The 15,846-nt window shown below is 40.2% G+C and overlaps 1 protein-coding gene across 2 annotated transcripts in view; it reads left to right on the top strand.

The window, feature by feature from the left end:
* Positions 1-15,323, top strand: part of HAO1 (hydroxyacid oxidase 1) — a 49,122-nt gene extending 33,799 nt beyond the window's left edge. For both annotated transcript variants that reach the window (XM_002926778.4, XM_034641520.1), the window contains 4 exons: positions 6,495-6,586; positions 12,438-12,596; positions 12,708-12,777; positions 14,573-15,323. In XM_002926778.4, the coding sequence (XP_002926824.1) occupies positions 6,495-6,586; positions 12,438-12,596; positions 12,708-12,777; positions 14,573-14,643 (392 nt within the window). In that variant the 3' untranslated portion in view covers positions 14,644-15,323. The remainder of the gene's footprint in view (positions 1-6,494; positions 6,587-12,437; positions 12,597-12,707; positions 12,778-14,572) is intronic.
* The last annotated feature ends 523 nt before the right edge of the window (positions 15,324-15,846 follow it).

Genomic DNA, 15,846 nt, shown 5'->3' with positions numbered 1-15,846 from the left:
CTGAGAAGGTGTGATCAAATTAGAAAATTAATGCCATTTCAAGTATTTAATTCAGTCTCATACAGAGGTGGCCCAGGGCAAATGACTTAAAGCACCAAAGAAGAATGATGTTTTAGTCTAGTCTCATATCTGCCTAAGTTAAATAGAGAACACATAAAAGAATGAGGTAATTTAATTTTTTAACCAATTTTTCAATTTAGGATTTCCAATATATACCATTTTCTAGAACTCTGCCCTGTAGGATATGACACAAATCTATTCCATTAGACTTCACTATCACGTGTTATGTTGCAAAATACTCTGGCTTCTAGAACTTCCTTCTGGGGTCATCTCACCTAGGACCACGACCCCCCACCATCACCTCTTTTTGTTCTCACCCATCTGGATCATATGACTTCTTTCCATGTTTCATAATGTTTTACACACAATAGATGGCCCAAATGTTTATTGAGTAAAATCCTCAGTGCAAACTATGAGTCTATATAATTAGAGAGAGCTCAAAAGCAAGAGAAAGAGAGAGAGAGCATTTGGCATTTGAAAGGAAGTTATTTATACATGTACAGTTTACATTGTCTAGTTTTTCTGTAACTATTTATTTCATTTATTTAACAAACAAGAATCATCTCCATGACAACAACTGCATCAAGTAGTGCATAAACTCAATCTTGATGGGGGGGGGGTGGTAGGGCCAATTCTGGGAAATCCAGTTCTCACTATTTCACAGATCTTCAGCTAGAAGTCACATGGGTAGACTGAGAGTCTCACCCATCCTCTTTCATTGTCCTTTGACCAGAAAGGTATAGATTATGTTTGCAGGAACATGAAATCATGGGGAGCTGGAAAGATCTCAACGAAACATCCCCCCTTACCACCATTTGAAGAATTGCATCTTAACGAATGCAAATTGAAGTGCAAGATGTAATAACCTCTTGCTGTGGTTAAGCTCTGCCCTTGGCAAACTTCAACACAGACTCCAAAGGAATATTTGAGTTAGGATTTGGTCTTTGCTAAAACTTATGCTAATAAACAAATGGCTTTATGAGCAAGGGCATAATGCTTTTCAGAGTTGTTTAGAAATTTAAAAAAATATTTTAAAACTATTCTGTGGTATTTCCATAGTAGCTTTTTACTTCTCAAAAACTGCAGCTAGCTCTTTTCCTATATACGTTTTTTTCAAGACACTCTCAAAGATATTCACTCAGTGTTTCCAGATTGTGCTCAAAACTGCTGCCATGCATCTAGGATTTAGTTACTAAATTCCTGTGAGATAGCAGCGCCCTGAGTCAAACGCTCCAAGGGCTTAAGAGTAAATCTTGAGTACTTACATTTCACTTTGGTATTTTCGATTAAATATAGAAATATTATATCAGTAAGATAGCAAACAGTGCTAGCCCCCAATGACTGTTGTAATTGTCAATCAATTAATGTGTTAACTGGCAAATTAACATATGTGGAATGCCATAGCAGTAAACTTTAAGGATTAATGAAAATAGCAAAGATTCATGAACTTTTTGCTAAATCAGAACATTTTCACCCTCCTCTTAAGGCTACATTGCCTTTCTCCCTGGGTTAAAATAAAATGTAAAACTTTGGACGGGGTTTCATAGGCAGTTAATGAGAGGGGTTCATATCTGGTCATAAATTATTCTTATTTTGCTTCTCTGGATACTCATGATCTTATTTTCTGAGCAAACCATTCTGTCATTTCCTCCTACATTCCCAGCACTGCCTAGAAGAACCTGGAAAACCACTTGAAATGATAGGAGATAACAAACTGTTGCTTAAGTAACGCTTACTTCAAATGAGAGGCCCTTTATAATCATAATCCTGACTAGGATGGCAATGTATTGTTATAGACAAAACTCAAACAAACTTGCCAAAAGCATCCAGCAAACGAATATCCTTCACTTACTCATCTGAGCTTATACTTCCTGCACCATCAGATGAAATTATTAGCAACGGTTAATATTTACCTGAGCTTTCAACACGTGTCAGGCTCTTTCTAAACACTCACTCAACTAATTTAATCCACAGGCCAATCTTATGTGAATTATTATCCCTATTTTATGGTTTAGGACACCGATGTACAAAGAAATTAAGAAACTTGCCACTTACATAGTAAGCAAGTAGCAGATACAAGATTCAAATCCAGGTGGTCGGATCACTAAGCCTAAACAGCTAATAATTTTTTCATACCGTATAAGATCAGTTTTTTGATGATTTTCGATTTCTGAAAACATAGGTTGTAACTAATACATTTTGATTTTTTTTATTTTTGATTTGATATATGGTATTATGCACACAATTAGATAATCAGAGCAAACCTCCCCAATCCTAAATACATTTTACATTGTATTAAGACGATATTTTAGAGAACCATTTTCCCAAACATGTTTAGATGATAATACATTGGGCTTCTTGTTCCAAACGATGGACTGAGTACGTATGTCCCCTCTCATCAAACCCATGATGCCACTGAAATTAAAGTATGGAAATACAAAAATACATAAGTCTTATGACAGCAAAGCAAAGGAAAATGAAGGGCACACACAACAGAGAAACTTCAAGAAATTTATGAGAGAAAAAAATGTAAGGGAATGTGTTGATAGGAGGAAAATGTGAAGAAAAACTGCCCCTCCAGATACACTCAGAGAGCGCCCTGGAGGAGCTGGGGGTATTCTGTAATGGATGCTGGAGAGGCACTAGATGTCTAGTCTGCAGGTGTGACAGAGATGGCAGATGAGAAGTGGAGAAGAAAGCCAGGGGATTCATGGGAGCTCTGTTTGTGAAGCTCTTACAACAGCCAGCCATCCTGTCCTCCCTCATCACCTGTGCAACAAGGGGCAATGTGGCATAGTAGCTTGATCCTTTCTAAGGAAATGAATGGATGGCTGGGACAACCTGGGGGTAGATAACATTTAAATATTACATGATGCTGTTCTCAATTCTGACACATGAGGAGTTCCTGGTCCAGTAGCCCCTTAGTTAACATTCCTTGTCTTGTCTCACATGGAGCTTTCTACTCCAGGCAAAGACTTGGGAGGAATGAAAGTAATTTACAAAACAGTCCAGAGAGCCAAAGCAGCTCCCCAAATCTCTCTTCCTTAAATATAAATGGAAAATGTAGCATCATAAGGCATATCCAAAACACCAAAACATAAAAGACCAAGATAAACCTACAGAAAAGCCAATCCCAGAAGAAAGAGATAAAATAAGACAAAAAAAGAACTTAAAAAATTCCAAATGATAGACTCAGAGAAGTTAGAAGTATACCTAAATAAGAAGACTGTGCCAATGAAAACAAAATCAGAATACGAAAAAAACCATTCTCAAAGATTAAAAACATGATTTCTGGAATTAAAAATGAAGTTACTGATTTAATGAGAGAGTCAATGACATTTCCCAAAATATAAAAGAACAACAAGACAAATGGAAAACATGATTAAACAAAACAGAGTCTTGAAGACCCTTTAAAATATCCAATATGCAACTGATAGGGCCTTCAGATAGAAAAATAAAGGAAAGAAGCAAGGAAGAAATTGTCAGTGTTTGAATGCTGGAGACATAAGTCATTAGACTGAGAAAACAAATCATAATCTATTACATCCCTAACGAAATTTCGGGGGGGGGGATGGGTATAAAGAAGGAAAACAAACATAAAACAGGTTACTTACAAAGAACAGGAGTCAAACGTCACCAGTCTTCTTGTCAGCAACAATGGGCACTAGAGGATGGTGGAGCAATGTCTTGAAGGTTCTAAGGAAAAGGATTTTCAACCTAGAATATTATACCTAATCCAATCACCAAAGACAGAGTTATTTAGGTGCTCTCTAAGTTACCTCCCATGAGTCCCTTTTTAGAAGCTTTCAAAGGAATTAACGTACAACACACAAATGAAAACTTACACCAAATGAAGTCATTAATTAGACTTCAAGAGATTCAACTCACAGAGAGTAGGAGCAATGCTTAGGATGAAGGTCAGCTGTCAACCTTGAGAGTAATCAGAGCAGGATAGAGAAAGAAGATAAAGGGCTCAGGGAGGATGTCTCCAGAGGGAAAAGATGGTGATTTAAATAGATTAGATAATTGGAAAGTTTGAAGAACTTGAGGATACTCTTTCTAAAAAAAAATATTATTTATTTATTTGAGAGAGGGAGAGTGCACTCATGAATGCAGAGGGGAGGGGCAGAGTGAGGGAGAAAGTCTCAAGTAGACTCCTCGCTGACTGTGGAGCCTGACGCAGGGCTCAATCTCATACCCCGAGATCACAACCCACACCGAAACCAAGAGTTGGTTGCTCAAATGACTGCAACACCCAGACCCTCTAGAATTTGAGGATAGTCTTAAGGCTCATGGTAACTGGAAAACAAGCTGGGGGGAAGGCAATTAGAAATCCAGGAAAATAAAGCTGTGAAATGAGACATGTATGGTCCAAGTATGAAGCAACATTAAAATTTAAAATATGAATCAATCAATGGGGTCAGGGGGAAAAAATAATCTCTCAACCTTGGTGCTAGGGCCTTTTCCCTGTGGGTGACTCAGAAGTTTCCATGACACCTCACAATCTGCAGTGCATGCTTGGATTAAAACAAATAGCCAAAACAGTGTCATAGCAACATTAGATTTTATATTTAATATGAAATAAATGCAGAATATCGATCAGATATTGAGTATATAGCAAAATGAATAACATGGCACAGGCTTAGAGGTAAACAGATAACATGCAAGGCAATTAGTTGAGAAGCACTGGCAATTCACGTAGCAAAACACCTTTCATACTCTTTCATTGGATTTTATGATTCCTCAATGATTCCTTAAAGGTGAATCCTAACAAGACCAATATCACAATGAACGTGATGTCTAGGTCAGCACCAGCTGCCTAACAAAATGCCATAGACTGTGTGCCTTACACAGCAAACATTTGTTTTCTCATAGCTCTGGAGGCTGGAAGTCTGAGATTAGGGTTCCAGCCTGGTCAGTTTCTGGTGTGAGCTCTTCCCTTAGGTTGTGGAGGCCATCTTTTCCCTGTGTGCTTACATGACCTGTTCTTTGTGTGAGCAAGGCTTGGGGGAGGGGGCCAGCAAGCTCCCCAATGTTTTCTTATAAGGGCACCAATACCCTCAAAAAAAGCCCCACTATCATGACCTCATCAAACCCTACTGACTTTCCAAAGGCACCATCTCAGGATACTATCACATTGGAGATTAGGGTTTCAACATATGAACTTTGGGGAGGGGGGTCACAAACATTCAGTCCATAAAACATGAGTTTAACATTTTCATCTACCTATAATTTTAGAAGAAATAGAATAACTAGCATCCTTTTTAAAAATGTAAATATTTAAAAACCAGCATTTGATAAAACGTGGCTTGGAAAAATGATGTTTTAACATAAAACTTTAAAATAGTTAGAATTACAGATTCCTTTATGAGTCCTTTTAAAATTATTCTTTGTTAGATCTGCCTTTGATTTCCATTGCTGAATTTATGAATGTGTACAATGTTCTGTATCCATCTGGTTACATCTCCTAAATCTGATTTTCACCACAACCTTAGACCAAGTATTTTTGAGTGTTAAATTTGAGAACCAGTGTTACTTTCCTGATTCTGTTAGCTAATGGTTTGTTCTTGGGAGCATGCAGAAAATAAGAGTTTAAAATATAAAATACAAAAAATGAGTTGGAAATTTATTTGAGAGAATGTTAATCTATTTCATTTTTAATTTCTTTTTAAAGATTTTACTTATTTGAGAGAAAGAGAGAGAAAGAACACAGAGGCAGTGGGAGAAGAAGAGTCCCCACTGAGCAGGGAGCCCTGACATAGGGCTCGATCTCAGGACCCTGAGATCCTGACCCGAGCTGAAGGCAGACACTTAACCAAATGAGCCACCCAGGTGTCCCTAATCTATTTTATTTTCAGAAGTTGATATATTTTGAAGAATGATTAGAGACATAGCCTATAAGTTTAATTTTTGTATATTTTTATATACTTCAATGGGCAAAGTACGTTTAATTATAGAACAATATAACTTAAGATAATTATTGAAGATATAACTCTGTATTAAAGAATGGTTTTGGAATAGACTTGTTCCCTCCATGTTATGCTCCAGGTGTTTGCCACTTATGTATTCTTTTATGCTATCCAAATTGCAGAGGAATAATTCTGCTAAAGGCTAAATGGTATGATCTTATTAATAATAATAAAAACACTTAACAGGAGTACTCCCTTGTGAGAACAAATACATTTTAACGCATGTCAATTTGCTGTCTACTGAAAATTTTATGTCATGATTCAATTGTTAAAAGTGCATTTTGGCCAAGGAAACTGTCACTATTATTCTAGACCTTAACTGTTGGTGTATTTCTATGCTAAAGGCTCTGAGCAAGGTGTAGATGTGCGAGGTCAGGCTCCCTGTTACTGGGACCTTTCACCTTCTAAACCCAAGCCTTCTGTTAAGTTGCCTTTTTCATACAATGGCTGTCTTGCTCTTTCCAGGTGATGATGCCCGGGAAGCAGTTAAACATGGCTTGAATGGGATCTTGGTGTCGAATCACGGGGCACGACAACTTGATGGGGTGCCAGCCACTGTGAGTTTCAGCAAATGCTGAGATTTCGCTTTGGAGTTCTCATTTCCATCACAGTTTGACTATCTCTGTGTCTGGCTCTTTTCTGTGTATTTTGTGTGTGCGAACATTCACGGTAAAATGTGTGCAAATAGATGAGATCTTGGATTTTAAATTTAGTGGCATTTATCTACTTGCATTAGATCATTCATTCATCCAATATATTTATTTGTAAACTTTATAAAATTCACTGTGAAATAATAAGTCCTTTGTGGGCAGGGATTATTCTTGTTTTCATAGGTACACGGAAAGGTATAATGTAAATTAGAGTATGAAAGAAATGATTACGTCATGAGAGCCCAAGAAGAGGAGCTAACAGACAGCTGTGATTATAAAAGGCTTGGGTGAAGTTTGAGATCATTGGTACAAGAAGTCAGGAGGAGGGGAAGACTGAAATTTCTTGTGGATGTGGGGATTGAGAAGCTGCAGAGAGAGGGTCGGTGGGTGGGGGAAAAGAATAATATTGTCTGGGGAGCTTTAAAGAATCCTGATTCACAAGCTGCACAATAGATCGATTCATCAGAATATCTGGGGGCAGAGGGGGGCAGAGGCACCAGTATTTTTTAAAGCTACCCATGAGATTCCAATGTGCATCTATGGTTTTTTAGACACTGTACACACTGTACCAGGCAAATCAGAATCCAGAGTCTAGATACAAAGGTAAGCCAAACTGGCTTGAAAGCTGTGGGACTGGGTTAAAACTGTGAAGGAGAGCAATTACCCCCAAGAGGGTTATCAGATGTTATCAGAGTCATTTAGTCATAGTTATTATACGGATGGCTTTCATTGGGATGACCAATGAATTTACTCAAACAACTATTGGTGCAGTGTTTGTACAGTAGGACAAATAGTTTTGTCAAGTAGTAGTGGATTACTCTTTCATTGAACTAGCAGGTTGATTTAGATAAATCCATAGACCAGTTGTGGGGGCCTTAGGACAGACTAAATGACTGCCGGGGAATATCGGATGGTCTGTATCTGTTCTCACAGATGGTAGGAATGGTAGGAATGAACCTCATGTAGGATCACAGTCGAATCAAATCACAAAACTGGGCGTTTTCAGTCCTTTCCAATTCAGGTTTACTTATTAGAGACCCCTCTTCTTTGGTGATGTTAAATGTCGCCGGCAGGTAAAAAGAGGTGGAGAATGAAGACCTCCTCTGGGCAGAAAGGAGAAGTCACAGCTCGAGGCTCTTTTGCAGATTTATGCGTCTCTTGTGTCTGAAGACATAGACTTAGTGTGCCGGCCAAATTAAGTTTGTTTTCTAAAAATAAAATCTAAATCTACTGAAATCAAATCTAACTAGATTTTAAGGGGAAAATATCTAAATGGTGTGGTTTATTTCCCTCTGGCTGAGGGGATATGGAAACTTATCTAAAAGGGCTTTTTGAGCTGTGGTCTCGCAGACTGTTTTAAAAAAAACAATGACACTCCCCTTTGCATGCTGTGTGAAGAGAGGAGATGCTTGCTTGGGTTTTGCTTCATACTTTAGAGCACGTTTGAGGCCCACAATGGTGAGAGAAATGGGAGATTAGATTCGGTTTACAGTGAAGATATTTTTCCCTCAGTGTGTAGGTTTTGAGATGAGCAAACAGTTACAAACACTCAAGGTCATGATGTGGCCAAGATTGCTCTTAAAGAGGGTCGCCTGGCTGGCTCAGTGGGTAGACCATGCGATTCTTGAGTTGGGATTGCGAATTCAAGCCCATGTTGGGCGTAGAGCTTACTTGGGGGGGAAAAAAAGATTGCTCTTGAAGTAATTAGGGAACAAAATGACAGTGTCAAATTCATTTTCAAAATCCACAGTTCTGAAATGTCTCAAACTGGGGTCTAAAAACAGACTCTCTGGAGTCTTTGAACCCTAGAAGTATTTTTTTTAATGTTTTTCATTTTTGTTTTGATGCTAACTGGACCCATATACTTTGAACTTAAAAATATGGCATTTTTTCTAGTGAAAACGTTCAACTATAAAAATTTTCATAAAGTAATATTTGGGTTGTTCAGTCAATGATTTCTAAAATTGAGTCCTTGGGCATGTTCTATGAGATCTTAAGTGATTTTATGTTTCCTTTTATTTTTATTTTTATTTATTATTATTTTATTTTTTTTAGAGAGAGAGAGAGAGTGAGAGTAACTGGGGGTGGTGTGGGAAGCAGAGGGCAAGGGAGAGAGACAATCTTAAGCAGGCTCCATGCTCAGTGTGGAACCCAATGTGGGGCTCCATCTCATGACCCCAAGTTCATGACCTGAGCCAAAATCAAGAATCAGACACCCAACCCACTGAGCTACCCAGGTGCCCCTATTTTTCCTTTAAAAGGAATCCATGCAATTCTATCTTTGACAAACACTTGATGTATCAGTTAGCTTTTGCTGGGTAACAAACCACTCTGAAAGTTACTGGCCAAAATTCAATAGCTGTTAGTCATGTCATAATTTTGTGAGTTGCAATTTGGGCTGAGATCTGCTAGAAAGTTTTTCTGGTCTTGGCTGGGCTCACTCATATGCATGTGGTCAGCTGCTGGGGTGAATAGGACAGGCTAGTGTGGGGTGACTTCAGCAGGGACAGTTCTGTGTTGTCTCACATCTAGCATGTTAGGTAGGCTGGTTCTCATGAGATGGTAGGTTTCCTAGAAGGTACGGACAAATGTACAAGGCCTCTTGAGATTGCATCTTCTCTCTGCTCTGTTTTCTCTACATTCTATTGGTGAAAGCAGGTCCCAAGGGTAGTTTAGATGCAAAGGATGGGGAAATAGACTCTTCTAGCCTCATTTTTCTCCTCTCTGGGAGGAGCAGAAATACCATGTTGCAGGGAAATGAAGATAAGGAAGGAAATAATTGTAGCCATTCTTGCAATTGCAAACAATCAGTCAAGCCTACAGGAACCAGTGATTTTCTAAGGGTGCTTAGTAGGAACCCCATCCAGGGCTGCCTGGTAAAGTATGATTGGTGGGGTGGGGTAGAGAGTCAGGGGCAGATTTCTGGACAGTAACCTGAACTCTGACTCTTCTTGCTTTTAACTAAAGCAGCTCTGACTTTATCTGCTTTTGTCTAGTTCAGTTGCTTTGGTTTGAAAACTTTTTTTTTTTTTTTTTGAGAAAGAGTGGGAGAGAGAGCTGGTTGGGAGGGGGCAGAGGAAGAGGGAGAGAGAGAATCTTAGGCAGACACAGGGCACCATCCACAATCTCACAACCCTGACACCAGGGCCTGAGTCGAAACCAAAAGTCAGACACTTAACTGACTGAGCCATCCAGGCACCTCTCTTTGGTTTGAGGTTTTAAAGTGTTCCATGCACAAAACCTGAGCAATCGAGAGTATACCAATGGATGTTATGGGAAGATAGAAAGGTGGGCCCTCCCTGTGAGTCGTTTTGTGGGACAGGGAACACCCCGGAAGAGTGTGACTTGAGCAGGAATGGGAAAAATCTCTTTGTGAGTCACAACCCTGTGGGATTCTTGCTGGCTCCCTTAGACCGTCTGGCATTGTGGCTTGAATATACAGGGTCCTGAATAAAGTGTTTGCTAAGTCAGTGAATAGATGGAGGAGTTAGCCAGTATACTGGGGTCTTAGTGTATTTTCCTGCAGATTAACCCCACCGGAGGTGAGCCCACCATTCATTGTCTGAAGAATCACGAAGGAAGGAAAAGCCAAAATGAATGGTCTCTCCGATGTGTAGCAAGCTGGAAAGAGAAAACATAACAGTCGTAAAATAGTGGATTTGTCTACTGTATTTATTTATTTAATCTCCTCTGATCAGAATTATTCTCTGAAATATACACCCATTAAAACTGCAGCTACCGAAAGAAAAAGGGGGAAGATAGAAACGCTCGGCAATGGATAGAACATGCTTGTCCACAAACGCACAAAACACCAATCTGGGTTCCGTTATATAGCCCAGAATTCACGTTTTAAGTATCCCTGTTAGTTTCCTTTTAGGCCAGGTTGGGCGTTGGAAATAACGTAAACAGACTTGATTTGCGTGACTTTGAAAATGTGTATTGAACCCAAGCTAGCTAATATTTTTCTTTGGTTTTGGTTTCAAATGGGGAAATACGCTTAATTATAGCTTGCATCATCTCTTGGAAATTGTAGCATTTATATGTTGATGTAACTTGCCTGACTGTAAAAGGAGGACTATGTTTAGGTAAAGGGACATATGTAAATGGATCCAAAGCATGTTTGGCAAGGCAGAAAAGCCAAAAGGAAAAGGGGAAAATCACATTACCTGCCAAACGCTTAGGGGCTGCGCGCCAAAAGTTGCCTTCACTTCCTCCAAATCCGTAGCCGGGTTTGGTCTTCAGCCTTTTACATAAAACTCTCTTTAAGTTGAGCCTCTACAATTTTGGGGGAGAAGTGGGAAAGCCTTTGAGTGATTTCAACAGAATTAATGTCTAGAAAAACTGCACTTGGATGCATGGTCGCTTCTTCAGCGTGCATTTTACATGGGAATCAGACTTAATTTTATACTCAAATATTTGGGAATGAATGTGGGTAATTTCTACAGATTTTGACTTACAGGCCACCTTGAGAATTGCTTCCATTCACAAGTGCAAAGATTTACGTAAAATAGTTACAACTGTGTCAGCTATGAGCTATTAACTCTATTGGCTATTAGCCAACTCTATTAGCGATTGCCACATGATGTTACGAAACAACAGGTTCCGAAGTCAGTGATTTAAATCAACAGTCGTTTATTCCCGTGAAACTTTGTGTCAACTGGCCAGGGCGAGGGGGGGCAGTCTGCTGATCTGGACTTGGTACTGGTTAGGTGGCTGTGCTCCAAGTTTCGTGTCCAGCTGGGCTTACCTGGGCTAACTCTGCTTCCTGAATTCTTGAGTATTTATTCTGGGGCCCCAGCTAAAGGGAAAGCAGTGCCCAGGAGGTGGTCCTCTCATGGTAAGTGGCACAGGTGCCAGAGAAAGTTGACATGCATGAGGTCCTTTAAGGTCTATGCCCAGAAATGGCACTCTGCCATCTCTGCTCACATGCTATTGGCCAAAGTAAGTTGCAAGGCCAAGGCCAATGTCAAGGAGCAGGCCAGTGCCCTTTAGCAGGAAATACTGCAAAGTTACCTTGGAAAAAGGAGGGGTTTCAGAGTGATATGAAGGATCAGGAACCATATTGCAATCCACCAGATCAATCTCTATGAGTCTTTTGTATTCTCTGCTGCTGATACAAGCCCATCATCAATTGTCAATCAAGACGAGGACCTTTAAGGTGCCTGTGGTCATAGTACTTTTAAAGCAAGAAAAATATTTTCATAGAGAGTTCTCTAATATATGGCTGGATACAAAAGATCTTGGTTGGGGAAATCAGAGAGTAGGTTTTTCATTGCTAGCCCTGCTTGCCTTTTTATACACCACTTCCTCTATCAATTAAGTATTAATTTTAACTAATTTTAACTAATTGTAATTAATCAATTGATTTTTCAACGGTAAATAATGCACAAAATAATTTATATGAGCAAGATACTTCTATGCATTTCATGAAGCATAGCTCTAAAAGTTCATTACGTGTACTAAAATTTTGTTTATATTTTTAAAAATCATGATCTTTGAATTTGAACATCAGGAACGGAAAAAAAAGTCTTGAACTTCTAAATAAAACTAAGCCACTCAGCTCCAAATTTAGTTGGTCTTTTAGGTACTGACATTTGCACCCTTTTTCTTTCAGGAGGGTATAATTGTACTTTTGATTCCAAACCTGCTTACCTTCTTTCACGCTAAACCCTCGTCAGATGGTCAGTGGCCATGGGGCTTGAGCTGGGTAACACTTCAACATGCGTGACATCACATGATTGACCTCTCCTCCCTGCAGATTGATGCTTTGCCGGAAATCGTGGAGGCTGTGGAAGGGAAGGTGGAAGTCTTCCTGGATGGCGGTGTTCGGAAAGGCACTGATGTTCTGAAAGCTCTAGCCCTGGGAGCCAAGGCTGTGTTTGTGGGGAGACCGATCATCTGGGGCTTGGCTTCCCAGGTAATTGGAGGACAATGAAATAAACATATAAAACAGAACAACAGTGAGATAAATGCATGAATCAAGTCAGACCAACTTAACCCAAAGGTTTGTTATCTTTTACTTGCTTAGGGAGAGAAAGGTGTTCAAGATGTCCTCGAGATATTAAAGGAAGAATTCCGACTGGCCATGGCTCTGAGTGGTAAGACTTGCCATTCTCCTTCCCAACTTTCTTCTCTTCTTGTGGGCTCTTTGGTTAAGAGCAATAGATTTGAGGGGGAAGAAGATGGAGTCATTTGGGCTGTAATGAAATTTGAAGTTGGCTTCGTGTTTACACCTCTAGGACAGAGCACTCTCTGACCAGAGGGAGGCCACAGCCAGGAACAGGCACTTTGCCTCTATCTTTGACAGTCTCATCAGGGCTGTTTGGGTGAGTGTGAATACCTGAAGGGCGAACGCTATCCTCTCCTCCTCCTCATCTCGTAACACATGAACAAGAAAATCTAACTGGCTAGTCAACACCTCCACTGGGGGGTCCAAGTGAAACTGCTAAATTTTCCTATTGAAACTGCCCCACCAGCAGACACTCCAGTCTCAGTTCATGTTAGTACTGTTGTTTCAAAAATCCTGAGTCACTTTTGACTCCTCATTTCCCTCACACCCTCACGTTGACAGGAGCTCTATCTGCAAATGCGATCAGAAGCTGACCTCACTTCCTACTGCAATAGTTTCTCTGTTCTTCTTCCTCATCAGAGTCTCTCTCCCCTTGGGCATGGCCAATTTGTCTGTCCACCTTGCCTCCCTCTCCGCCCAGCCTGTTCTGATCACAGCAGTCAGAATGAGCTGTTCAAACATGAATTCACATCACGCCACTGTTCTGATAAGAACCCTCCAATGGCTCTTGGTTTGTTTACTCAGCGTAAATGCCCAAGTCCTTACAATGGTCTACAAGCCCTTTATGTGGCTTGACCTCTGTCACCTCTCTGACCTCAACTCCTAATACTGTCACCCCTGCTTATTCTGCCCAGGCCACATTTACCCCCTGCTGCTCCCTGTCTACATCAGACATGTCTCAGCCCGAAGGCTTTTGCACTGGCTATCCTATCTGCCTGGATGCTCTCCCCCCACATGTCTACATGGCCAATGTCCTCCAAGTCTTCACTGAAAATGTATTTTCTCAAAGGGTGCCGTCCTGACCACCCTATTTAAAATGGCAATCCATCCCCCACCCACCCATTCAGCTGCCACTTTTCTCTCCCTGAGACTATTTCATTATTCTCCCATAGCACCCATCACTTATACACCATCTATCAGATGATCTACTTCCTAAATATTCTCTTTTCCTCTGGAGAATATAAGAAGCATGAGGCCGGGATCTTTGTCTGTTGTCCTCAATGCAGTATTTTCAGTGTTTAGAGTAGCACCCAGCACCAAACAGTATTTGCTGGAGAAATGAGTAAACTATAAGCGCCATTATTACTAGTGACTGCTTTGACTGACTTAGAAAGGACCTCTCGATGCAAAGAATGCCTTTGAGTCAATTATCTACTTCTGAAGGTAATGAGGGTTTCCTTTTCTGTGATCCATATCACCCAGATGGTCGTGGTAGATGGAATTCCCAAGATCGATGGTCTACTGCTAGGGCACTGAGCCTGTGCAGACACAGCCTCAGGGAGAGAAGAATGCCATTCTGTGAATCCTCACTATGCATTTTAATTTGCTACAGACATATCCTAAAAGAGAGCTTTCAGCCGCTGACTCTCTATTAAATGTGGCAGAAAGAATATACTCTTTGTGTTAATAAAAATATGTGCCAGTCATTTTGTGTTAAGGACTGTTTAGGTAATAAAAGTGGTCTCATGCCACATAAGATTTGGCAAGCCTACCTTGAATCATAAACCTTACATTTGTCAAGTTTTACATTCCTTGGGAAAACGATTACCTGCCTGATTATTATTGCATTCATTTCATATTAAATGTATGCATTATTTTTTCAGGATGCCAGAATGTGAAAGTCATCGACAAGACATTGGTGAGGAAAAATCCTTCGGCCGTTTCCAAGATCTGACAGTGCACAATATTTTCCCATCTGTATTATTTTTTTTTCGGCATGTATTACTTGACAAAGAGACACTGTGCTGAGAGTGACCACAGTCTGCAATCCCCCACTTCAACACAAAGGGTGTCGTTCTTCTCCAACAAAATAGCAATTCCTTTGAGCTCATTGCTTTTGACTTTTCAATGGGTGTCCTAGGAACCTTTTAGAAAGAAATGGACTTGCATCCTGGAAATATATTAACTGTTAAAAAGAAAACATTGAAAATGTGTTTAGACAACGTCATCCCCTGGCAGGCTAAGGTGGTGAAAAACAAAAGATAGCCTTTGGTAAAATGGGAGGTAGCTATTCCTGAGGTAAAAAGATAATGATCTCACTGTTTATTAACCTGCATTGTGTTTAGATATCCTTAAGGCAGCGTTCCTAAATCGTAAGCTCAGGTTCAAAAGGTTGGACTTGCCTAGATTCTTGCCTAGATCTAAATTCCCAACGCTGAGGAGTCAGCTCTTGATAGAATTGGGATGAGTTGGTGGTACTTGGTGACTTTCTAGATACTTTTTAACACCCTGACTTACGCTTCTTCTTTGAATGTAGCTTTTTGTTCCCATCTTCAGTGTCTGCATCTATCTGAATATTTTACAATACTTGTATTACTTCTTAATCAGAAACAAATAAAGCATTTTTGAAAAGAGTGTATCTGGTCCATTTGTAATAATATGAAATTCAACCATTTTAATCTCAACCCTAGTCACTGCCCCGTTGCTCATTAATTCTCCTATACTTTCTAGCTCTTCTTTATTCTTTTGCGTTTTTTTCCACTTACGGTCATATGGCCAGCTATGATCTGTGATTTGTGAGGATGGTGCCAAATGAAAATGTGGGCCCTTTGTTCAAAAAGTAGGAAAAAGGCCTTTCCTTCCTTCCACAGTTTTTCTCTTAACCTGTCAGGGTATCTCTTGTTTCTATTTAATGTCACGTTTCCTTGAGCATGAGGATACTCACGCAGCAAGCCTAGACCCTCACAAGGGTTTGACCACCGCCCTGTGATAAGCCCTGACTCTTCTGCGCCTGCGCCCAGAGCCCTGCCAGGAGTGGACAGCGCCACCTGCAGGTGGGTGAGCCCGTCAAGGACTCATTCAGGGGAGGCGGGCAGGAGGCAGGAGATCGGACATTGCGCGATTGAAGGCTCCAAGCCCCTAGCACATGTTTCATTGT

Source organism: Ailuropoda melanoleuca, chromosome 13 (genome assembly GCF_002007445.2).
Source record: "Ailuropoda melanoleuca isolate Jingjing chromosome 13, ASM200744v2, whole genome shotgun sequence".
Taxonomy (NCBI): domain Eukaryota; kingdom Metazoa; phylum Chordata; class Mammalia; order Carnivora; family Ursidae; genus Ailuropoda; species Ailuropoda melanoleuca.
Note: the sequence above shows the minus strand (reverse complement) of the source record. Positions and strands in the feature narration are given on the sequence as shown.